Genomic DNA, 24,133 nt, shown 5'->3' on the forward strand with positions numbered 1-24,133 from the left:
CTTGGCTGTCGCCGTTGGACTCACCGGCGGTGAGATATCGCCGGTCAGCGCCATCATCGCCGTAGTCAAAGCGCGAGGTAGAAGATGACAGGTGGGGTCACCATGTCAGTGACTCAACGTTCAAAATGAATTTTCTGTTTTTTAGATTTAAATGAATAGTATCTGTTTTTGTTATTTTTGTGTAGATTTATTTAGAGCTCCAAAAATTATGAAAATTTTTGAGTGACTTCTTTGTGATGTATAGTATTTAATAAAAATATGAAATAATATTTTTCAGTATTTTTTAATGTGGTAAAAATTGCTCAATTTATTAATAAATGGATTTCCATGATTTTTCTAGGCTTATTTAATTGTCCAAAAATTATGAAATTTGTTTTGCCACTTACTTATCATGTAATGAACATGTACTAAAATTTTGAGCTCAATTAGAATAAGTTGATTTATTTCATAATTTTGAATTAAATAATTAATTCATAAAAGCGAATAGTAACCTTTAGTGATTTAGGTTTTATTTGTAATTTTGGATTGAGTGATGACCTTGAGTCATTAGTTGATAATGATCCTTGGCAATTGATTTGGGTATTGTGAAAAAGGTTTGATTAGTTTGACTTGCAACTGTACCACGAAGGAATGTTGTATTCAAATTATTAAGTTTGCATCCATCATAGAGCATCATGTTTTGTATTCCGCATCATGTTAAACATGGCATTGTTACTACGTGTAGTGAACGAAGGTGAACACGTGGTAGTTAATCAAGTCGTGGAAGAAGTTAATCCGTCTGTTGAGGTTGGATCGAATACTTGTGAAACGTCGCAGGAACTGGACTTTTCCGTCAACGAAGGCAAGCCCCGGATGCATACAACCCTACCTTGTGTTTTACAAATTAATTTCGCTTTTGCTTTCCGTTACTGCATTAAGTGGTTAGGAGTTAAGTAAGAGCCTAATTGGTGCATTACCACCCTTGTTATTCCCTATTTACCATATTACCAGTCTAAAACTCGTATATGCCTAGTTTTGCTTAGCTATGCGTAGAACGATGAAAGTTGGGTGACTACCTACCACCTGCAAGTTTTAAATGGAACATTGGTTAATTATGTTAGCATGTGATATGGGAATGTGGAGTAATAAATCTAGACCGGGCGGACTCGGTGAGTGTGAGCCACCAGACATGGAGGTCTTGTGAGCGGGGTCTTTCTGCCTATGTCGATTAAGGCACATCTGTTGTTGAATTGCATGAGGTGAGAATTTGTAGTACTAACCACATACTCCGGTAAGCCTGAACTTGGCAATTCTATTACGAGAATGGCTACTCGCGCACTGGGAGTGGAGAGATGGCGGGAATAGCGTGTACCCACGTGGCCATGGGCTGGAATGGTGGAGTACTGTGTTCTCGGGTGGCGCAGACCCGTTCTTGTTTTAGGGGATCCGAGGGTAGGTTGGTATATGTAGGTCGGGGACCTGCATATGTTGTGTGGTCTAGAATCCCCAGCTGGGCTTAATCGGTTCGAATTGTCGTTGCTCCTCGGTTAAGGAGACTCAACTCACTGTTCATCATCGTAGAATTAATAACCGGAACTTGAACAAGGATTGTGAAGGTGTTGGATATGAAGTTTCATGATCTCAGTGCGGATCGTGTCAGCTTTGTATATAATTCTTGAGAAGTTTTCTATATAAAGAATGTTGTTAAAAGAGCTTTTACGCAAAAGAACTTTGATCATTGTTAAAGCTATACCTTGAATCCCTGAGCCTGCATTACTGAGTTTATCAGTTAATATTTCGGATAAGTCTTGTTGAGTACTTTCGTTCTCAGGGTTCGTTGACCCTTGTTGCAGGTGAGCCTCATGAGCAGATCTGTTTTGGATCGTGCTGCATGACTATCGTTCGTTCTGACGATGAGAAGTAAATGTGTGATCCTTGGACAGGATGTTTATTTTGTGTGATATGTCTATATTAATTATGCTACTCCACTACTACTATGGTTTGTAATAATTATCAAACTTAGTTTGTAAGGTTTGAAACAACTGGTTTGTAAACTATGTTATCGTAAGACTTCCGCTGTTTTTACTCTGGTTTTGATATTTGAATAAATGTTGTAATACTGCAATGACTCTGTAACGTGATCCTGCTTAGAAATCGTGGATGATTCAGGGTTCCCCGAGGACACCCGACAGTCTTTTTAAGTTATTGGAAACATATGCATAAATGTCAAAAGTCATCGGATAGTGACAGATGCATGTGGGCCCTATAACTTAGGAGGTTCTGCCACACGGGAGTTAAGACCTGATCATTCAGAAATCCACCTATTGTCTCTTGGATTGCTTTGAGATGGTGTGTGTCCAGGGTTTTTTCCTTCAACCAACGAGTCTTCAATTTGAGATATGAGATAAAGAAAAAGTATATTAGTATGTATGTATATATATATATATGTGTGTGTATGTATGTATGTATGAAGAATATATATATATATATATATGTGTACACTTACCCTTTTTTGCTCTAGACTAGTTCTATTTTAGCACACTCTCATGAACTTGCAAACATAGTATCCACAGAGATTGGTTCCCTGGGGCTGCAGCAGAAACCACTTTACGAGAAAAAGATTCGTTATCATCCGAGCATAGGGAAATTCAACTAAGGTATATAGTACTTACTTTGTATAGCACTACTTTCAGTGGCACTTTGCATTTCATATGGTGTTCCTGACAGGCCTTTTCCCAACAACTACCAAATAACATAAAAAATATTTGAACCATTAATTTGCTTGCAAAGAGACTGGAATAGTTTTGCTAGTGAGACTTGCAATTACCTCTGAATAATATCTATCATCTCTTGGAACTCTTTTTGCTCTTTTCTCATCGAGTCCCAGATGCCTAGCAGACCTTTCTCCAGATCGAGTTCCATCAATATCCAGTGTTCACTGCCATGTCCATTAAGACTCATTAATTAGCTAACAGGTACAGTGAACATATATATATGGATACACGATCGTCGACATTATGAACACTTACCTGAAGTTGTAGGGGAAGAGTATACATTTCTTGTCACGTTGCTTCTCTAAGAACATCTTGATATTGGCCTCCGTTTCTGCTTTCCATGTTGGTTGGGGTTTAGGGTTTTTAAATACGATATGTGGATCAATGAAACCAATATCAGTACACCCTCTCTTTTTGCACTCTCCCATCTCAAACCTGCATCATATATATAGAGTGAGGATAATAAACACAGACATGTACGTACGTAGCGACTTATTATTAATTAGTAGAAAGAATCACTTACAGACAATAGCAGCTGATGAGAGTCTTGTCGAGAGAGTTCCGGTGGACTAGTTGGTGTAATTCAGCAAACTCAATGTACATAACGTCATCACCATGGAACCAATGGTCGTCTTTGATTCTGACAGAAATATAGAACTCTTTCCGGTGACACGCGTCGAGGTACAAGGTGTTTAGCTTGAACAATTGTGTACCCAGTTCATTGATGGTCTTAGGATTCCATAGACTCCTGCCATGCTCATATTTCTACCATTCATCCGCTACCGGCGCACTTTCGAAGAGGAAATCGCTAAGGCCGATACCTCTCATAGCATAAAAGTTAGCAAGTTCCGCCATATCCACTTCTTTATCAGCAGGTATTTCCATCATATCCAACATATCTATGTTTGAACCATATTCATTAGCAATAACTAGAGGAGGGACTGATTGCAATTCTTGTTCTCTGAGTTGTGCAATAGTTTTCCCTGCTTTAGCAGCTTTCTTGATTATCTTGCTAAGAGTGCGGTCAAAGTCTGATGGTGGTGAGGGCTTACGAGCTTGCGCCTCTTTTTCTGCTCAGCTTCCACCATCCGCCTTAGTTTAGCTGGAGGTAGGTGGAAGTGCTTCTGCTCCTGCTGCTTCCTCTTCCCTGTGCCTGAGAAGAATGCTTCGACGGTTTTTTTCACCGCATCATCTAACTCCTCTTTACTCATTTCACCAGGCAATTTATGTGGAATTGGCCTTGGTTTCACGGGGGCCTTCTTGGTCGTCTTCGCCGACAGTGCGATGGCTTATTTGTTTGTAGCCGTCTTCCCTGGTTCATGGGAGGAGGTGGGGGAACAGGCGTTGGAGACCTTCGAGGCGGCGTTGGGGAACGCCTTGGAGGCGGTGGCGGCGGCGGTGGAGATCATCTTGGAGATGGTGGGGATGCAGCCGTGTCTTCTACCCCTATCGTAACCGCCGCCCGGAGCACTATGCTGGTCTGGTGATTGTACTATTGGACTTATGTTGGGGGAGGCCCTGCTGTGTGCGTACATAAGACAATGAGTCAATTGTTATTTAAGAGGCAATATAAAATTAATAAAAAAATTGTTTCATTCACTTTCATCCATACCTATTGTGCGGCAACGGCTTCCTGGGAATATTGATGTAGCGCTTGCGCCATGCAATGAATGACTTCTCTACTTCTCCCATGGTCTTCTTCCCATCACCTCCATGAATGTCAAGAGGCACATCGCTAAAACCTTCAACAGCTTTATCCACCGAGACGGTAGCATATCCAGCTGGTACTACTGCCCCATGGATTCTTGGTGTCTTAGTACGGTCGATAGGGTTTACAACACCAATAGCCACCTACACTGTACCATTATCTTTTGGAATGTGCAGCTCACATAATGTAAAAGGTTTAGTGACATCATCCATGGGGAAGTGCAGCTCTGCATCTTTTATGGCATCAGGCAGCTCCGTAGAAGCACAACTGCTTCTCAACTGATCGGGGGGCTAATGTTGATTCCCAGAGCTGTTGTAATCCTGTGGGCACTCAATTGTATTTGCACTTGCCTTGCGACTTCCTCTTGCATTTTCGCTTGCATTTCTTTTTCTCGCCTTTGTGATTCAAGCACCGCTTCCCGTGACTCAATAACATATTGCTGCAAGATGCGGATCCTCTCTGCCTCCTCATCCTTCCGTCTCTGGCGGCTTCTGTACGAATCGATCCATTCAGGGAAACCTTGCACCCATGGAACGGCCCCTTTGCCTCTAGTTCGTCCACAATGCTCAGCAGTCCCGATGGAATATGTCAGTTCATCTTTCTCTCTGTTGGGCCGAAATAGTCCACTATCTCTAGCTTTTAGAATTTGAATCAACCTTTCTGTTGCTCTTTTGAGTTTTGTGCCAAGGACAAGCTTCCCGGTGACTGGGTCCAATCCTCCCCCATGACCTAAAAACTAACGCTTTGTGCGTTCAGACCACGGTGCTGATTCAGGTACGACCCCCTTGGCAATAAGGTCTGCTTCCATTTTTTGCCACTTGGGAACAGAAGTCGCGTAGCCACCTGATCCCATGTTATGGTGGTATTGCTTTTGTCTAGAATTCTCTTGGTTCCTTCTCGCCCATTCCGCACCCTCTTCTGATGTCTTGTACTGTACAAATTCCTCCCATAGGGCCTTGCCTTCGCGATTGGGCCCTTATCGTTCCAATTTGGAGTCTTGTTCTTCTTGACGTATGATTTGTACAGCTGCTTCTTCCAAGATTGGAATTGGGTGGCCATCTTCTTCATTGTCCAGTGCCTAACTCGCTCTATCAACCTTTCATGGGTGATGTCTTCATGATAATCATCTGTTTGGAGCGTGAAATGTGCAAGAACATCTTGCCAAATCAGCTCCTTGTCCTTATCAGAGACATAACTAATATGAGGAGCATTGTTATTTTTTTTCCATTCACGGGCATTGATCGGGAGCTTGTCCCTTACAAGGTACCCACAGTGGTACACGAATTTCTGTGCATATTGTCCTAGTGGTTCACCTATAGCCACGTTGAATTCTAAGATGATGTAGCGGCCTTCCAACGGCTTTTTGGCCCCTCGAACATTCTTTGTGTTCCCCGTCATCGTCGTCGATCCAGATGGCTATGTACGCATAGAAACACAAAAAGTATTATAAAATGAAGGTCGATCCAGTGGGCTACATGTATGCATAATAAATAAATGAGAGCTAGATATTGAGAAATATATACCTCGCCGGAATTATCTTCATGAACAACTTCCTCAACAATATGATCGAGATTCAAGTATTGACTCCCGTTGTCTTCCTGCTGGTCATTATCAACATCGGCACAATGTTCAGTGCCGGCGTTGATAATATCCATCATTTCTGCCTCTAGGTCATCGTCTCTCAGGTCAGCCATAGAGAGCCTAAATAATTATAAAACAATAATTATGCAATTAGGGTTTCATAGACATTTCATACACATTTCGGGGCAGTGGTGCCTACGCGGGGCGACCGACCAGCATCGGTGGCCGGGGAGGGTTTAGGGTGGTTTAGGGTTTAGGGTGGTTTAGGGTTTAGGGTATTGGCCACATGGTATCAGAATATAACACAATTGATTTTTCCTAAGGAAAAATTGTACATGTATACATTAATTGATATATATATACACACACATTAATTTCATACATATATACATTAATTGATATATATATATACACATTTCATACATACATAATTTCATACATACATACATTAATTGATATATACATACACATTTCATACATATATAATTTCATACATATATACATTAATACACATTTCATCAATATAATTCATAAATATAATAAATATAATATACATTAATTGATATATATATATACACATTTCATACATATATAATTTCATCCTTTAGTCCCGGCTGGAGCCTCAAGCCGAGAGTAAAGATTTATTCCCGATTGGAAGGTCTAGCCGGGACTAAAGGATAACCTTTAGTCCCAACTTTGGGCTATAACCGGGACTAATTGTTGCCTGCCGTCGCCACACACTTGGGGCAGGAACTTTGTATCCTTGTTTGAGGATACAACCGGGACTAATAGTCCCTTTAGTCCCGAACACAAAAATACCGGGACTAAAGGCAAAAATAGAGGCGGGATGAAAGGTTTGTTTTCTAGTAGTGGTCGAAGCACGCCGCCATGGGAGTCGAGATGTGTCGGTGTTTGGGACCGAGGGGTCCTCAACCAACTAGTAAATTTGTACTGCGTGTTTCCTATCCTGGATAGTGATGCAAAGAGACACAAGGCTTAAACTGGTTCAGGTGATCGGTGCCCTACATCCAGTCTAAGAGATTGATCTTGTATTCCTTGCACCGAGGTGCTTGTAGTAGGGGGTTACAAGCTAGGTGAGAGAGGGAGCTAGTCCTAGGTCTCGGCATGGAGTGATGGGGGCTGCTTGAGATGTTGCTCTTAGACAGCGGGTGAGTATGCATGTTACAGGGTGTTGTTTCATGTGTGCCTGTGTTCCTCTCCTAGAAACGGCCCAAATCCTTTCCTTTTATAGTCGAAGGAAGGACCAGGGTAGTACGTGTGCTAACTTATACGGCGTCGTGTGAATGGAGGTGGCGTGTTCGAGCTCTGTAGCCTGTTCTTGTGGTGGCGTGGTCGTCGGAGTGGCTCGTCCTTGAAGCACTAGGGCGACGTGCTGGTCACATTCGATCCTATGCGTTATGGGAGCTCTAGGGCTACCTCGAAGCAGGCGCGGCGGTTATCGTGCGGGTCGCTGTAGGTTGTCTACGTGCAAGGCTGAGGCTCGATTGGTGCCGAGGCAGAACCATGGTGGGGGTCTCGGTAGACATGAATCTCGAGATGGCTGAGGCCCTGATGTAGGGCACCGAGGCTCGGAGGGAGCAGTCGGTCTAGTGCGCTGGTTCAGAGGCGATGATGACCCAGGCCAGACCTCCCATGCTGCGTTGTCCTCGGGGCGGGTGTTATAGGGCATAGCGTAGCGCTGGCGCTGATCATGGGCACAGCACCGGAACACAGTGGCCGATAATCCCCACCATGCCTCGTCTTAGCCGGTATGGTGTTGATGTGACTCCTCGTCCGGCTGAGATTGCGGGAGTGGTTGACGCATTAATAGGACGTGACATGCTATCGGGAAGACTGGTCGAGGCGGGAGCGATGGGTTATTACCAAGCCAGCCTCGAGCGACACAAAGAATAACTGTCTCATCTGAGGCTGTATGCGCGAGGCCTCAGGCGAGACGGAAATTAGGCTCCTTGCCGAGGCCTCTCGTGGGAGGCCTCGGGCAAGGCAGAGATTTCGTCAGGGTGTCGAGACCTCCCGCGCGAGGCCTCGGGTGAGGCAGAGAGCCGGTGGGCTCGGACGAGGCTGGTGGTGAACCCATGACTTACCTTCTAGCTTTGTTTGTTGATGAGATTTAAGTGACTCTTTTGGTGTACGCTTGGGGTACCCCAATTTATGGTACCCAATAGTAGCCCCCAAGCCTTTGGGGGAGTGCGTGCACTCTCCCTAAGGGTTTGTCGAGACTCAGCTTGCAGCCGCTCCTGTAGGGATTATGTTTTTTGTTCTTCGAGGCCTCGATGGGTGTGCGCAAGCGCACCCGCCGGGTGTAGCCCCTGAGGCCCTGGGGGAGTGGATTCATTCCCCCAGGGTCTTTTTTCTCACTTTGAGCGAGAGATTTTGCATTTGCCAAGCCCACAAGTGCGAGTTCGGGTCGCGGGGTTTAGGCAAGGTCACAGGAAGAGCCCCCCGAGCCTCTACATGGAGTGAGAGGGTGATCAGGAGCACCCCTGACTTTTTGTATGACCCTCGCGTTTCCTTTTCGCTCGGAAGGAGGGGTGAGATATGCCAAGCTACCCTCGGTGGGCGCGAGCGGTGACATTCCTAGTGAGTTGTTATCGGGTAGTCCGAGTGGAGGCCCGAGCCCCGTTCGCTAAGGGTCGGCTAGCGGTCCGAAGACGCACTCCAAGAGTACCAGAGGGTTTCTCTAGTGGGTGCCGGGGCCATTCGTTGGGCCCCGGTGGCTCGTTGCCTCCCTACGGTGGGATCCCATTCGGAGACCTCCCTGCCAGTCTCAGATACGACTTGGGGCAACCCGAGCGATCGTACGCTCAGGCCTTGGCCATATTTTGGGCTTGCCCCTAGTTGTCCCTGACTCTGTTGCCCTGGGGCGGCTGTCGAAACCCTAGGGGGTCCAGTCTTTGAACCCCTAGACCATAACGGGCTCGATGCCCTTTATCGTGTTTTTTAATGAAACTTCCAGCATGGGCTTTGGTCGTTTGTCTTTGTCTTGGGTGCAGGAGAAGCCCCCGAGCCTCCGCGTGGAGCGAGAGGGCGGTTAGGGGTCCTCCTGACTTTTTTGTTCGACCCTCACATATCCTTTTCGTTCAGACGGAGGGGTTGTTTGCTGAGCCCATTCAGGTGTGAGCCTGGGTCGCTGGGTCTCAACAAGGTTGTAGGAAAAACCCCCTAGCCTCCACATGGAGCGAGAGGGCCATCAGGAGTTCCCCTACCTTTTTGTACACCCCTCACGCGTGAGGGTTTGTTTTGCCGAGGCTGCCTTGGGTGCGAGCCTAGGTCACGGGGTCTCGGCATATCTACAGGAAGAGCCCCCTAGCCTCTGCACGGAGTGAGAGGGCCGTTAGGAGCTCCCTTGGCTTTTCATATGACCCTCATGCTTTCTTTTTGCTCAGAAGGAGGGTTTGTTTTGCCAAGCCCCTTCGAGTGCGAGCCAGGGTCGCTGGGTCTCGGCAAGGTTGCAGGAAGAGCCCCTTAGCCTCTGCACAAAGCAAGAAGGCCATCAAGGGTTCCTCTAGCTTTTTGTATGACCCTCATGCTTCCTTTTCGCTCAGAAGGAGGGGTGGAATGTGCCTCGCTACCCTCGGTGGGTACGAGCGGTGGCACTTCCGGTGAGCTGTTATCGGGTAGTTCGAGTGGACGCCCAAGCCCCGTTTGCTAAGGGTCGGCTAGCGGTCTAGAGACGCACTCCAAGAGTACCGAAGGGTTTCTCTAGTGGGTGTCGGGGCCGTTCGCTGGGCCCCGATGGCTTGGTGCCTCCCTACGGTGGGATCCCATTCAGAGACCTCCCTGCCGGTCTCAGACATGACTTTGGGTGTCCCAAGCGTTTCGCTTGCTTGGGTCTCGGCCCCGTATGGGCTCGCCCGTGGTCGTCCCTGACTCTGTAGCCCTAGGGCAGCTGTCGAAACCCCTAGGGGCCCAGCCTTCGAACCCCTAGACTATAATAGGCTCAGCGCCTGGTTCCTTCATCTAAAAGGAATAGGGCGGGGGGAATATCTTCCCCATCGGCTCGGCAATGGCTGGCGCACCTTTTGAGGTAGTTTTCTAGGGAGACGGAACGTCGCTTGCCACCACAATGGTCATGCGCGACGTGGTGTCAGCAGATGGGACGTAACTGTTCCCGCAATTAATGAGAAAAAAGGTGGGCACGCGGGCGGTAAAATCGGATCGGGGTTAACCACGCCGAATTTGGGGGAAACTTCCCCAATTTCATCGTCTGTCCATTTTGTCTTTACCTTGCATAAATACTCAACGAGCCTCGCCCCTCCTCACCTTACCTTGCCTGCGTTAGTTCTGCCCCCATCGAGCCATCGCTAGAGCAGCGGACGTTGGGAAGAAGAAGGGACGAAGGTGAGCCAGGGAGAGAGAGAGAGAGAGAGACAAACTCACCACCACATTTGAACCCTCCACTGCACTCATGGCTGGTGACATTGTTGTCATCGAGGCGGGCCCCTGGGATCCGTCTGATGTCACCATGGAGACACTTCAATCGCTTGTTGATGGCAGACTCCTTCGTCCGGTGACGGACCCCAACAGGCCGGAGTGGATTGCTCCGTCGGGTGAGCCGGAGCTGAGGCCTCACGATGGCTACGTCGTGAGCTTCGTCTCCTTTCATGAGCGTGGCCTCGGCATTCTGGCGGATTGGTTCATGCGTGCGCTCCTGCATTACTATGGCGTGGAGCTTCACAACTTCAACCCCAACTCCATCGCGCAGGTGGCCATCTTCATCGCTGTCTACGAGGGGTACTTGGGGATTGCTCCCCATTGGGAGTTGTGGCTCCATCTCTTCTGGGCGGGGCACACCACTAAGCCAACGGGCATGTTGGGCATGAGGAAAGCGGTGAGGGCCGGTGGCTGCACTCTCCAAGTGCGTCAGGACCGCCAGCACCTCTACATCCTAGCCCAGCTCGCGTCCTCCAATCATCGATGGTACACGAGCTGGTTCTACCTTCGCAACGACGACGGAGGACTTCCCCCTACACTAGGCGGATTGTGAGGAGCTGTCTGGAAAGGTGGAAGTACGGCGTCCCGAGGGAGGATCAGCCCAAGCTAAAGCCGCTTCTAGAGGGGCTAGAGAGGCTACGGAGCCGTGGCCTTACTATGGCCATGGTCGTGGCTGCCTTCCATCGTCGAAGGGTGCTGCCACTGATGGCTCAGCGGCAGCACCTATTCGAGATGAGGCTGGGTGAGCCAAATGAGGGCATCCGGATGTCCTCCTCCGCCCTTTCCGACGAGGAAATTCTTCACCGGGTGGGGGAGACGGTGGAGGTGAAGCTGAGAAGCGACAACCTAACCCCCATCGCGATGCACCCATCACGGGGGTTCCTCTCGCTGGTGTTGACACAAAATGTGACACACTGTGCCTCACACACAGCAAGCCGAAAAGCATAGCTTCAATCGGGTTCCCGGGTGTTTCGTGATCCGAAAGCGTGCCAGTCAGTTTGACCTGAAAACTAACAAGGGATAAAACAATTAAATGTCAAACCGGAACATGTCGGGTAATACCGGACAGTTCCACATATATGGCCCTGAAGCCACTTACAACGACATATGGCTATAGAGAGCTGTCTGCCAACAAGTTCATAAACCATTCGGCTAACCGTAAGGTGAATGCACGTAAAGACCTAATTGCCGAATGCATGTGCATGGGAAGACATGTTTGAACAAGTGAAATTAATTATGAGTTAATGCATAACCAAGCTCGGCAATCCAGCCGAATTGGGGTCCACGAAGAAGGAACGTACAAATAAAAACGATTAAACTAAACCAAAACCTGCATCTGCCGCACGACACCTAGTTTCGTTAGAGCTTAAACGTGATTAACATGCATGAACCCGCAACATGTAACAATCTAGATTAAAGCAATTCAGCCATTATGAGCATGTTATCTATTTAGCAATGATCGTTGAAGCACGAATAAAACCACAAGAGAGATAGGGCCGAACAATATCAATCTAGATTGGGCAGAAGTGTGTTACAAATATATGAAAGGTTTAAAACATGCAACACTGGATAACTTAATGAATCTATTTAGATTTGCCATATCTAATATAGAGCCGATAACTATCTCGCTTTCACTAAGCATATTGAGCAAACGCCTGCCGCACGGTATTTACTCATAAACAAAGCATAAGCGAAGACTTCTTGATTGTCAAGCAAAGATCCGCCGCACGACCATTGAAAACAAACAAGACTACTTGCATCACGTCTAAATCCACCGCATGATACTAAACATGATAACAAGGTTGTCGGAACTTACGGAGGTCGACGGATCGATGATTCCTCTCGAAGAACTTGACGACACGACAAAAGGACTCGAAAGTTGGCACGGGGCCGGTTGTATTGATTTGGTTGTGTACACTTATTACAATGGTCGAGGGTCAATATTTATACCCTAGACAAAATGTGAGTCCTTAAGAACTACGATTTACAAAGGAACTTCTAAACAAACTTGGAAACTTACGATTCCTTACCCTAAACTTATAGATTCCTTTATTAATACAACTCTCATCTTTCCGATCGGTCTTGCCTGCCATCTTCTGTTTTCCCGAATGGAGTTACCGCCTTCCAGAGTAACCGACCGCACAAGCATTTAGCCGACCGCTTGTGTTGTTTGCCGAACACCCTTCTTCCCGCATGTGGGTCTACCTGTCATCTTCCAGAATCGACCAAAATCCAGTGTTAACAGCTGGTAAGTCGCGCGTCGCTGCAGCCCTCGAGCCCTCTCTATTTTCCATTATTTCTCGCTTCCTTATCCGTGATCACCATTCCTACAGGGGATGAGGGATGTGTGAGCCTCTCCGCCGCCTGTTCCTGAGGATGCGAGGCAGCAGGCGGTCAACCGGGCGCATGCTGAGGCGCAGAAAAAGAGGAAAGATGCCAAGGCGGCGAAGCGTACGAAGCAGATTCTCGTGCGCGAGAAACTAGATGAGCGTCGCCGCCAGCAACGGAAGGATGGCCTCCCGTTGGAGGAGTCCCCATCGCCATCATTATCGACGGATGCCTCAGACGAGGATGATGAGGGCGAGATGGGGCGGGGTCCCTTGGACCATCTCCCTGACGTAGGGGAGACGGTGCCCGGGGCGTTGGCAAGCAGCCCAGGCGCTCCCAGGAGGAGGAGGAGGAGCTGCCCTAGGGTCGGCAGTTGCCCGCCTCAGGGCCGAGGCCGACACGCCTAAGGAGCGGGTGTTGGGCAAACGTGTCGTCAGCCTAGTGGGCTCGGCGGTAGTGGTGGAGCAAGTGGCGGTGGGGGCGACGCAACTGCCCCCATGGAGGACCGAGAGGGCACCGGGGTCCGTCGAGGACCAACCGGCGCTGATGAACATGGAGGTCGTGCCTCTACCACTACCATCGCCTGTGCAGACAAGGGTTGCAGTGGCGAAGTGGTTGCAGCCTCGCTCGGGGTAAGTGTATTTTTGGGTAGGGCCATAGCGTTTTCTATTCGCTCTTTGGTCTCGTGCTGACCTTGTATGTGATTTGTCCTTAGTCAGAAATGACCTACGGAGGTGCTTTCCTTGGCGCCCCTCAAGGCGCTAAAGGTGAGCCCTGGCTCCTCCACCCACTAGGTGGTGGAGGCGCAGGCCGCCCTACAACATGGTGTGGCGTCGACGAGGGCTGACCCGATGGAGCCGGCCACCCAAGGAGAGGCTGCCGAGACGACCCCGACACAGACGGGGGAGGGAGTGCTTCCGCCCCGCGAGGGCGAGGCTCATGAGTCGGATGGGGCCGGGGTGCCCTTAGTTGCCGAGGCCACCGAGTTTGAGGTCCCCAGGGTCTTTGAGGCTGAGGCAATGGAGGCTAGGGTGCCCAAGACCGCCGAGGTCGCAGCAGCGGGGGTCGATGTTTCCGCGACCACCGAGGCCACGATGGCGGAGGCCGGAGCCCCTAAGACCATTGAGGCCATGATGGCAGAGGTCGGAGCCCTCGAGATCACCGAGGCCGTCGTGATGGCGGCGAGGCTGTCTACCTGGGAGACGGAGATGAAGGCGACGGAGGCCTTGGTGGCGCCCTTGGGTTAGGGCCCGCCGTTGTTACGAGAGAGCACCCAAGAGGCAGAGGTCTATCCGATCTCCTCCGACGATACTTCCCAGGCGCAGGAGGTGGTCGACACCGAGGAGACCGGTGTCGTGGAACAGCCGGTTCTGACCCTAGGCGAGGGAAGCTCAGCCCTTGTGCGGGTGCGACTCGAGCCTCACAGGTGGGATAACCCGTGTGTACTATGGCGGAGCTAGGTCGACCCTGAGGGGGAGCCTCTGTTCGCCCTTGAGGACGCAGCCGAGGGTGGGCGCTAGGACACCTTCGAGCAATACCGCCAGCTGGCGGAGTGGTCGCTACGAACGGCGCTGTCCGTGGTGGCCGACGAACTGCCCAGAGTCGCCCAGGTTCGCGCTTTCTTTTCTCGTACGACGTTGTCTTTTTCTAAGTTTTGTTGCAGTGAATGACCCCTGTTCAGCTTCCCCAGGAGCTCGAGACCCGGTCCCTTAGGAAGTCGGTCTTTCTTCGGCGGGAGAGGGACGTCTGTGACAAGCTCCAGCGGCAAAAGGGCCTGCTTGCGGGTGCCAACGAGCTTCTGGCGGCACGAAGCACGGAGGTGGAGGACCTTCAGCTTCATTGTGCCGACGTGAAGGTCGAGGTGATCACGGCCTAGGGGCAGGTCGCCCCTTTGGCAGCGCGGGTCAAGGAGTTGGAGGAGGAGCTTACCCACGTCGCCAGTGATCGGGATGCCTTCAGGTCCCGGGCTAAAGAAGCGACGGCCTCGGGCAAGGCCCTTGCTGGGCAGCTGGGGGTAGAGCAGAGTGTGCACCAGCTAACGAAAGGCGCCTTGGATGAGGCCCTTACGGCGGTTGAGGCCTCCCGGACTGAGGCTGTGGTCTAGAGGGGAAAGGCCGAGGGTGAGCATTGTCCCCTTTGTTTTCTTCATTTTTCTTGTGTTCGCCTCCTAACTCCCTGGTGTGATGAAGAGCTAGGGAGAGAGGCTTCTAGGGCTGCTGAGGCTTCTTGGGTCGAGGCCCAGCGCCTGAAGGAAAAGGCCGAGGCTTCCCGTGCCGAGGCCCAGTGCTAGGGAGAGAAAGCCAAGGCCTCTCGGGTCGAGGCCCGACGCTGGGAGCAGAAGGCCAGGGGTGAGTTCTGCAGGCTTCCGTCCCTTTTTTGGCTTGTTTTTCTTCGCGCTCAATCTTACTCTGTTTCCTTGGGCGCAGAGTTGGAGGCGGAGGTCACTCGGGCGGCCGAGGCTTCCAGCGCGGTGCAAACGGTGCTTGAGACCGAGATCGGGGAGCATGAGGCACTGAAAAGTGCCGCCCTTTCCACCTGCGAGGCCTTGGAAGTCGAGGGGGTTTAGTCAGGTAGCTCCCTTGGGAGCCGTTTGATTGCGCTGAGCAGCCAGATGCGTGAGCGGCTCCGAGGAGTGCTGCACACGGGTGTCAAGCGTGCATTGGCCATCATCGCCTCTCACTACATTGGCGTCGACCTCCCAGCCATCAGTGATGGCTATGTCCTGCCTGATGATGATGAAGAGGTCGACGCGGTGGTCATGAAGCTGATGGAGGCAGCGGAAGGCCCTAGCACGGCGCTGGCAACACTGTTCAAAGAGGAGGTGGTCCCTCCCCTGTCGTCTGCTAATGCTGGAGGCCCTGAGCCTTGACCTGGGCCCAAGGGGCCATGTAAAATAGAGTAGAAATTATCTTTGTATCGTAACGCTTGTGGTCATTGAGGCCTTTCTTTTTGAAGTATTCGTGTTTGTTAGTTGTTTTTCTTATATTTCCGAGCCTCTGCCCTTGGTTATCTCCGATCAGATTTCTTTTTGCAAAAAACCTCCTTGGAGCTTAAGCCGTCCCTTGGGCGAGAGGTGGTGAGGGAGTGCCATAGCCCAGAGGCGTAGGCCGTCTCGTGACTCTACCGACCTCTTGCTTAGGAAACAGACTTTGGTCCATGGGCTTTTTATAACTGATTCGTCAGAGCGTGCTAGAGAGACTTGGCGTAGGAATTTTTTCAAAAAAACGACTGAAGAATGGTGCTTGAAAAATGGTGCGTGTGACTTAGGGGGAGTCCCCATCTAGCCCCCGAGGGAGGCTTGGTTCTACAAAGGCAGAGCCGAGTCTGCCTTATAATGTTATCGTATTGCCGAGACCCACGATGGGCTCGGGGGGTTTCTTGAAAAATTAGAACTAAAGAACGCTTCTTAATTGTATTCCGAGAAACAATATATACAATGCTTGGAAATTTATGGGTAAAAGCAACGTAGCTGTTCTATGTTCCAAGCGTTGGTGAAGATTTCGCCCTTCTCGTTGGCTAGCTTGTAGGTCCCGGGCTTCAGTACTTGGGCGATGATGTACGGCCCTTCCTATGTTGGGGTCAGCTTATGGCGGCCCTTGTTGCTCTGTGTTAGCCTCAACACCAGGTCGCCTACCTTTAGGTCTCTGCTTCGAATGCGCTGAGCCTGATAGCGCCGTAGGGCTTGCTAGTACTTGGCCAAATGTAGCAGCGCAACATCTCGGGCTTCTTCTAGTTGGTCGAGGGCGTCTTCGCGGGTGGTGCGGTTGCTTTGCTCATTGTAGGCCTATAGCCTCGGGGAACCATATTCCAAATCAGTAGGGAGGATGGCCTCAGCACCATAGACTAGGAAGAAAGGTGTGAACTCCGTGGCTCGGCTTGGAGTGTTTCTCAGGCTCTAGGTGACCGATGGGAGTTCGGCGAGCCATTTCTTGCCAAACTTCTTCAACCGGTTATAAATTCTTGGCTTGAGGCCTTGTAGGATCATGCCGTTGGCATGTTCTACTTGGTCGTTTGTCCTTGGGTGTCCTACGGCCGACTAGGCCACACGGATGTGGTGGTCATCGTAGAACACCAAGAATTTTTTGCCGGTGAACTGTGTCCCATTGTCAGTGATGATGGTGTTTGGAACCCCGAACCTGTGGATAATGTCGGTGAAGAATAGCACTGCTTGCTCGGATTTGATTTGATTGATCGGATGAGCCTCGATCCACTTGGAAAATTTATCGATTGCTACCAAGAGATGGGTGTAGCCCCCGGGCGCCTTCTGTAGAGGCCCGACCATGTCGAGCCCCCATACGGCAAATGGCCAAGTGATGGGGATGGTTTGGAGGGCTTGGGCCGGGAGGTGTGTCTACCATGCGTAGTACTGGCATCCCTCGCAGGAGCGTACTAACTTGGTGGCGTCGGCAACCACCGTCGGCCAGTAGAACCCTTGGCGGAAGGCATTTCCGACGAGCGTCCGAGGCGCCGCGTGGTGCCCATAGGCCCCTGCATGCAAGTCCCAAAGTAGGGCTTGGCCTGCTTCGGTGGTGATGCATCGTTGGAGGACGCTAGAAGGACTTCGCCTGTACAATTCGTGATTGCAGAGGACATAAGTCTTGGCTTATCATGCAAGCCGTCGGGCTTTGGTCCTATCGCTAGGAAGCTCTCCCTGAGCGAACCAATCAAGGAACGGGACTCGCTAGTCCATGCTCTGGTTGGTCTAGGGAGGCCCCGCGTCCAATTCCATGACCTCGGGCTCAGCCGAAGGAGTCTTGGCAGCCGAGGAGGCATTGAGCCCCGTGGTGGGTTTGGCCGGTGGCCCCCCTTCTGCTGCCAAGGCGTAGTCAATGGAGGGCTTGTGGAGGTCCCTAGCAAAGACGTTCGGGGGGACCGGAGCCCGTGTCGAGGCCATCTTTGCCAGTTCGTCCACGGCCACGTTGTATTTTCGGGCGATGTGGTTGAGTTCGAGACCGTCGAACTTGTCTTCTAGGCGACGTACCATCTTGCAGTATGCCTCCATTTTGAGATCGAGGCAGTTTGACTCCTTCATGACTTGATCAATGATGAGTTGCGAGTCGTCCCGGATGTTGAGACGCCGTACTCCAAGCTCGATGGCGATCTGCAAGTCGTTGATGAGGGCTTCATACTCAACTACATTGTTGGAGGCGGCAAAGTGGAGCCGAACCATGTAGCGCATGTGTACTCTGAGGGGCGAGATGAAGAGCAGACCCACGCCTTCCCTAGTCTTCATCAGGGACCCGTCGAAGTACATGGTCCAGCACTCCATCTGAATTTGAGCAGGTGGCAGTTGGGTGTCGGTCCACTCAGCCACAAAATTAGCCAAGACCTGAGACTTGATTGCTTTCCGAGGCGCAAAGGTCAGGGCTTCCCCCATGAGTTCGACAGCCCATTTGGCTATCCTACCCGAGGCCTCCCGGTTATGGATTATCTCTCCCAGGGGGAAAGATGATATTACCGTTACCGGGTGGGACTCAAAGTAGTGGCGTAGTTTGCGTCGAGCCAAGACTACGGCATAGATAAGTTTTTGGATGTGGGGGTAGCATGCTTTGGTCTCGAAGAGCACTTCACTGATGAAGTAGATAGGTCGTTGGATGGGTAGAGCACGCCCCTCTTCCTGCCTCTCTACTACCATGGCCACGCTGACCACTTGAGTTGTTGCGGCGATGTATAGTAAGAGGGCCTCATCCCTGGCCAGCGGTACCAGGACGGGAGGATTGGTGAGCAGCGCTTTAAGCTTGGCGAGGGCTTCTTCGGCCTCGGGGGTCCAAGAAAAGCGTTTGGATTTTCTCAAGAGGCGATACAGAGGCAAGCCTTTTTTTGCCGAGGCGCGAGATGAAGCGGCTTAGGGCCGCAAGGCATCCCATGACCCTCTGTACTCCTTTGTGGTCTCTGATTGGTCCCATGCTGGTTACGGCCGAGACCTTTTCCGGGTTGGCTTCGATGTCGCGTTTTAAGACTATGAATCCCAAGAGCATGCCTCGGGGGGCCCCGAACACACACTTCTTGGGATTAAGCTTGATGCCCTTCTCTCTAAGGCATTTGAAGGCTATCTTCAAGTCGTCGATGAGATCCTTGGCCTTTCTAGACTTGACTATGATGTCGTCCACATAGGCCTCGATGGTTCGCCCGATGTGGTCGCCAAAGACCTGGGTCATGCACCGCTGGTAAGTGGCCCCTGCATTTCTGAGGCCGAAAGACATAGTCACATAGCAGTACATGCCAAATGGGGTGATGAAAGAAGTCACGAGCTGGTCGGACTCTTTCATCTTGATCTGATGGTAACTGGAATATGCGTCAAGGAAAGACAAAGTCTCGCATCCCGCAGTGGAGTCAACGATTTGATTGATTCGAGGTAATGGGAAAGGGACTTTTGGATAGGATTTGTTCAAACCAGTGTAGTCTACACACATCCTCCATTTCCCATTTTTCTTTTTGACCAACACAGGGTTAGCTAACCACTCTGGATGGGATACTTCCCTGATGAACCCAGCCGCCAAAAGTTTTTGCACTTCCTCACCGATGGTCCTGCGCTTTTCCTCGTCGAATCGGCGCAGGCGCTGCTTCACCGATCTGGAGCTGGCCCAGACGTCTAAGGCATGCTCGGCGACCTCCCTTAGTATGCCTGGCATGTCCGAGGGACTCCACGTGAACATGTCGGTGTTTGCGCGGAGAAAGTCGATGAGCATGGCCTCCTATTTGATGTTGAGGGTGGCACTTATCCTCAGCGCCCGGTCATTGGGGCAGGCGGGGTCGACTGGGATGAGCTTGATGACCTCCGTGGGCTCGAACGTGCCGGCTCAATGCTTGGGCTCGGGCAGCTGGCTACCGAGCCGGTCGAGGTCGACGATGAGGGTCTCGGCTTCCACAAGAGCCTCGGCGTATTCGATGCACTCAATGTCGGAGTCGTATGCATGCTCGTACATGGACTCGATCATGATGACGCCGTTGGGACCTGGCATCTTGAGCTTGAGGTAGGTGTAGTTGGGGACCGCCATGAACCTGGCGTAGCACGGCTGCCCCAGGATGGCGTGGTAGGTTCCCCTGAATCCAACCACCTCGAAGGTAAGTACCTCCTTATGGTAGTTGGATGGGGTGCCGAAGCAGACGGGAAGGTCAATGCGCCCAAGGGGTCGCGTGCGTTTCCCCGGCACGATGCCATGGAAGGGCACGGCGTCGCCCTAGAGCCGCAAACGGTTGATCTCTAGGAGCTCCAGGGTGCTGGAATAGAGGATGTTGAGGCCGCTGCCCCCGTCCATCAATACCCTGGTGAGCCAGGTGTTGCCGATGATTAGGTCGACAACAAGCGGGTACTGCCTAGGATTCGGGACATGGTCGGGGTGGTCATCTCGATCAAAGGTGATCACTTCCCGAGACCAGTTGAGGTATCGGGGAGTGGCCACCTTGACTGAGAAGACCTCTCGGTGCTCCCTCTTCCGCTAGCGCGCTGTGAGGCACGCTGAGGGTCCGCCAAAGATCATGAAGGCGTTGTGAACCTCGGGGAACCCATCGTCCTTGTCATCGTCCCGGTCGCCGGCCCCTTTCGGCTTGGTGTCATCATCGGGGGGCATGGAGTAGTAACGTCGGAGCATGGAGCAATCCTTGAGGGCATGCTTTACCGGGCCCTGATGGTACAGGAAAGGTTTCCTAAGCATGTCATCGAAGGGCCTAGGGCCCTTGAGGCCTCGGGGATTCTTACGTTCTGTGGCCACGACCAGATTGGCCTCCAGGACCTCCTGCTTCCCTAGGCGGCCCTTTTTCTTTCTCTTGGGGAGGTGGGAGGCTGAGGCCTCGAGGGCCTCATCCCTCCGCTTCCCCTTGGTGTCGCTGTCGGGGAAGATGGCTCCAACAGCTTCTTCGCCTGAGGCGAAGTTGGTGGCGATGTCGAGGAGCACGGTAGCTAAGCGTGGCACATTTTGACCTAACTCTCAGACCAAGTCTTGGTAGGTGGTGCCAGAGAGGAAAGCCTAGACGATTTCTGAGTCATCGACACTGGGCAACTCGGTGCACTGTTTGGAGAAGCGCTGGATGAAGTATCGGAGAGACTCGTTCAGTTTCTGGCGATAGCTCTTAAGATCCCAAGAGTTCCTAGGGCGCACATATGTGCCCTGGAAGTTCCCGACGAAGATCCTAACCAGGTCGTGCTAGTCGTGGATTTGTGATGGAGGAAGGTGCTCGAGCCAGGCTCGCGCTGAATCTGACAAGAGCAAGGGGAGGTTGCGGATGATGAGCAGGTCATCATCCACGCCACCTAGCTGGCAGGCCAGGTAGTAATCGGCAAGCCAGAGTTCAGGGTTGGTCTCGCCGCTATACTTTGCGAGATTGGCTGGTTGCCGAAACTGGGCCGGGAAATGAGCAGCGCGGATGGCTCTGCTGAAGACCCGAGGGCCTGGCGGTTTAGGAGAAGGATTGCGGTCTTCCTTGCTGTCATAACGGCCACCTCGGTGTGGGTGGTAGCCCTAGGCGGGCCCCTCGTTGTCGTGGCGTCATCGCCTGCTGACCACCTCATGGTCTCATTGCGCCTCGCGTCGATTACCGAGGTGGTCAAGCAGCAGGGGGACCCTATGGGCTATCGGTGCTCGAGCAGGCTCGGGACAAACCGAGGCTTCCTTATCCTGTCGAGGCAGTGCCGCAGGCAGGTTCGAGGCGCCCCCGTGCCGTCGGGAGGTGGAACTCTCAGCCTACTACACCGCGGCGGTCTCTAGGAGATCGCAGAGCGCGTCGTGGACCCATTGCACCTTCATGGTAGAAGGCTCGGGCATCGCGCGGACCAGCATTGCTACAGCCGTGACGTTCTGGCTAGCACGATTGAAGACTGGGGGTTGCTCGCTCCCTTCGTCGTCGTGGATGCGGTGATGCACATCGCTGTCGGGCTCCTCCGCTGTCGCCACGACCTCGCTACTCCTGTTTGAGAGAGTCTCGAAGCTACTGTAGAAGGAGTCGGTCTTGTTCGACCTTGGCCTGGAGCTCATGGAGCTGTTCCAGGTCTAGGCGTTGAGGTCGTGCAAGGGCGAGGTTCTCGTTTTGTGCTGCCGGTAGGACAACGCGCGGAGTTGTGGCGGTGCCTGTACCCGGGCGAAGTGGGGAACGGCTACCTGCCCCCTCGTCCTCCTCGTCCGCCCTCGGCATCCTGAGCCCGACGTGGAAACACTCGCGAGTGGGGTCGTAGGTGCCCTCATCGTTGGAGTCGGAGTAGCTGAAGTAGTAGTCGCTTGCGGACAAGAAGCGACGCATGGCTTCAGGGTCGTGGAGTCCGGAGAAATCCGCCTCGGGCCATGCCTCGTCCTCCTCCGAGGAGTCAGCGTGGGTGTCGAGGTTGAGAGCAAAGCGCTGGCTGTGTCCTAAGGGATCCTCGTGAGCAGAAGTGTAAGCGTAAGCATAAGAGGCGGCAGCATTTCTCAACCCAAAGGGGTATGGGGATGGTGCCGTCACCGGGCTCTGCTCCGCCGGAGTTGGCTCCTCAGGGAGCGGTGGAGCGGAGCTTGATGACTGGGCGTCGCCGCGTGCCACCGATGTTTTTCCCTTGTCCAAGCTCAGGCTAGACAGGTCCCTAACCAAGGACCTTGCGCCAACAGCTGGTCGTAGGATATCGGCGGAGAGTGGCGTGTCGCCCTGGATTCATGTAGCGTCAGGGTGATCCTGCTCGCGTCGTGCTTGGCGAGCGCGGCGAGAGCAGCCGCCCAGGCGCCGCCTGCGCCTGGGCTGTCGGTGCGTAACTTCGTCGTCGGTTGGTGGGGCTCAGGGCGTGAGGAGTACCATGTCATACCCATGCCCTAGAGACATGAATTCTAGGCTCCCAAACCAAATCACCATGCCGAGACGCAGCGGTCGTACGGGGTCTGCCATCCGGAACTTGTTGGGATGATGGAACTGACACGCAGAGGCCCCTACCTGGCGCGCGAACTATCGGTGTTTGGGACCGAGGGGTCCTCAACCAACTAGTAAATTTGTACTACGTGTTCCCTATCCCGGATGGTGATGCAAAGAGACACAAGGCTTATACTGGTTCAGGCGATCGGTGCCCTACATCCAGTGTAAGAGATTGATCTTGTATTCCTTGCACCGAGGTGCTTGTAGTAGGGGGTTACAAGCTGGGTGAGAGAGGGAGCTAGTCCCAGGTCTCGGCACGGAGTGATGGGGGCTGCTTGAGACGTTGCTCTCAGACAACGGGTGAGTATGCGTGTTACAGGGTGTTGTTTTCGTGTGTGCCTGTGTTCCTCTCCTAGAAACGGCCCAAATCCTTTCCTTTTATAGTTGAAGGAAGGACCAGGGTAGTACGTGTGCTAACTTATACGGCGTCGTGTGAACGGAGGCGGCATGTTCGAGCTCTATAGCCTATTCCTGTGGTGGCATGGTCGTCGGAGTGGCCCGTCCTTGAAGCGCTGGGGCGACGTGCTGGTCACATCCGATCCTGTGCGTCATGGGAGCTCCAGGGCTACCTCGAAGCGGGCGCGGCGGTTATCGTGCGGGTCGCTGTAGGTTGTCTGCGCGCGAGGCCGAGGCTCAGTTGGTGCCGAGGCTGAACCATGGTGGGGGTCTCGGCAGACGTGAATCTCGAGATGGCCGAGGCCCTGATGTAGGGTGCCAAGGCTCGAAGGGAGCAGTCGGTCTGGTACGCTGGTTCGGAGGCGATGATGACCCGGGCCAGACCTCCCATGCTGCGTTGTCCTCAGGGCGGGTGTTATGGGGCACTGCGTAGCGCCGGCGCTAATCATGGGCACAGCGCCGGAACACAGTGGCCGATAATCCCCGCCATGCCTCGTCTTAGCCGGTATGGTGTTGATGCGACTCCTCGTCCCGTCGGCCACTTCGTGGTGTCGAGCCGTCATCCGGCTGAGATTGCAGGAGTGGTTGATGCATTAATAGGACGTGACATGCTGTCGGGAAGACTGGTCGAGGCGGGAGCGACGGGTTACTGCCAAGCCAGCCTCAGGCGATACGGGGAATAACTGTCTCATCCGAGGCTGTACGCGCGGGGCCTCGGGCGAGACGGAAATTGGGCTCCTTGCCGAGGCCTCTCGTGGGAGGCCTCGGGCGAGGCGGAGATTTCGTCAAGGTGTCGAGACCTCCCGCGCGAGGCCTCGGGCGAGGCAGAGAGCCGGTGGGCTCAGACGGGGCTGGTGGTGAACCCGTGACTTACCTTCTGGCTTTGTTTGTTGATGAGATTTAAGTGACTCTTTTGGTGTACGCTCGGGGTACCCCGATTTATGGTACCCGACAAGATGGCACGATGTTGTTGATGAAGAAAATTCCCATCCGAAACTTATTAGATCTATACGCGAAAGGCCTCTACCTGACGCGTCAACTG

At 52.2% G+C, this 24,133-nt stretch overlaps 1 protein-coding gene across 1 annotated transcript; it reads right to left on the minus strand.

The window, feature by feature from the left end:
• Positions 1-19,625: 19,625 nt before the first annotated feature.
• LOC136537519 (uncharacterized) lies at positions 19,626-20,396 on the minus strand. The gene is made up of 2 exons (XM_066529462.1): positions 20,322-20,396; positions 19,626-20,006 (listed from the first exon to the last, which is right to left on the minus strand). The coding sequence occupies exons 1-2, from the start codon at positions 20,394-20,396 to the stop codon at positions 19,626-19,628; spliced, it is 456 nt and encodes a 151-aa protein (XP_066385559.1).
• Between the last annotated feature and the right edge of the window lie 3,737 nt (positions 20,397-24,133).

This window comes from Miscanthus floridulus, chromosome 2, assembly GCF_019320115.1.
Source record: "Miscanthus floridulus cultivar M001 chromosome 2, ASM1932011v1, whole genome shotgun sequence".
Classification (NCBI taxonomy): domain Eukaryota; kingdom Viridiplantae; phylum Streptophyta; class Magnoliopsida; order Poales; family Poaceae; genus Miscanthus; species Miscanthus floridulus.

Bases quoted from the DNA above. Each gene is read 5' to 3' on its own strand.
- LOC136537519 (XM_066529462.1), bottom strand. From the start codon at position 20,396: ATGCCCCCCGATGATGACACCAAGCCGAAAGGGGCCGGCGACCGGGAC. The intron at 20,007-20,321 runs GTTCACAACGCC...TTGCGGCTCTAG, and splicing joins AGGACGATGGGTTCCCCGAG to GGCGACGCCGTGCCCTTCCA.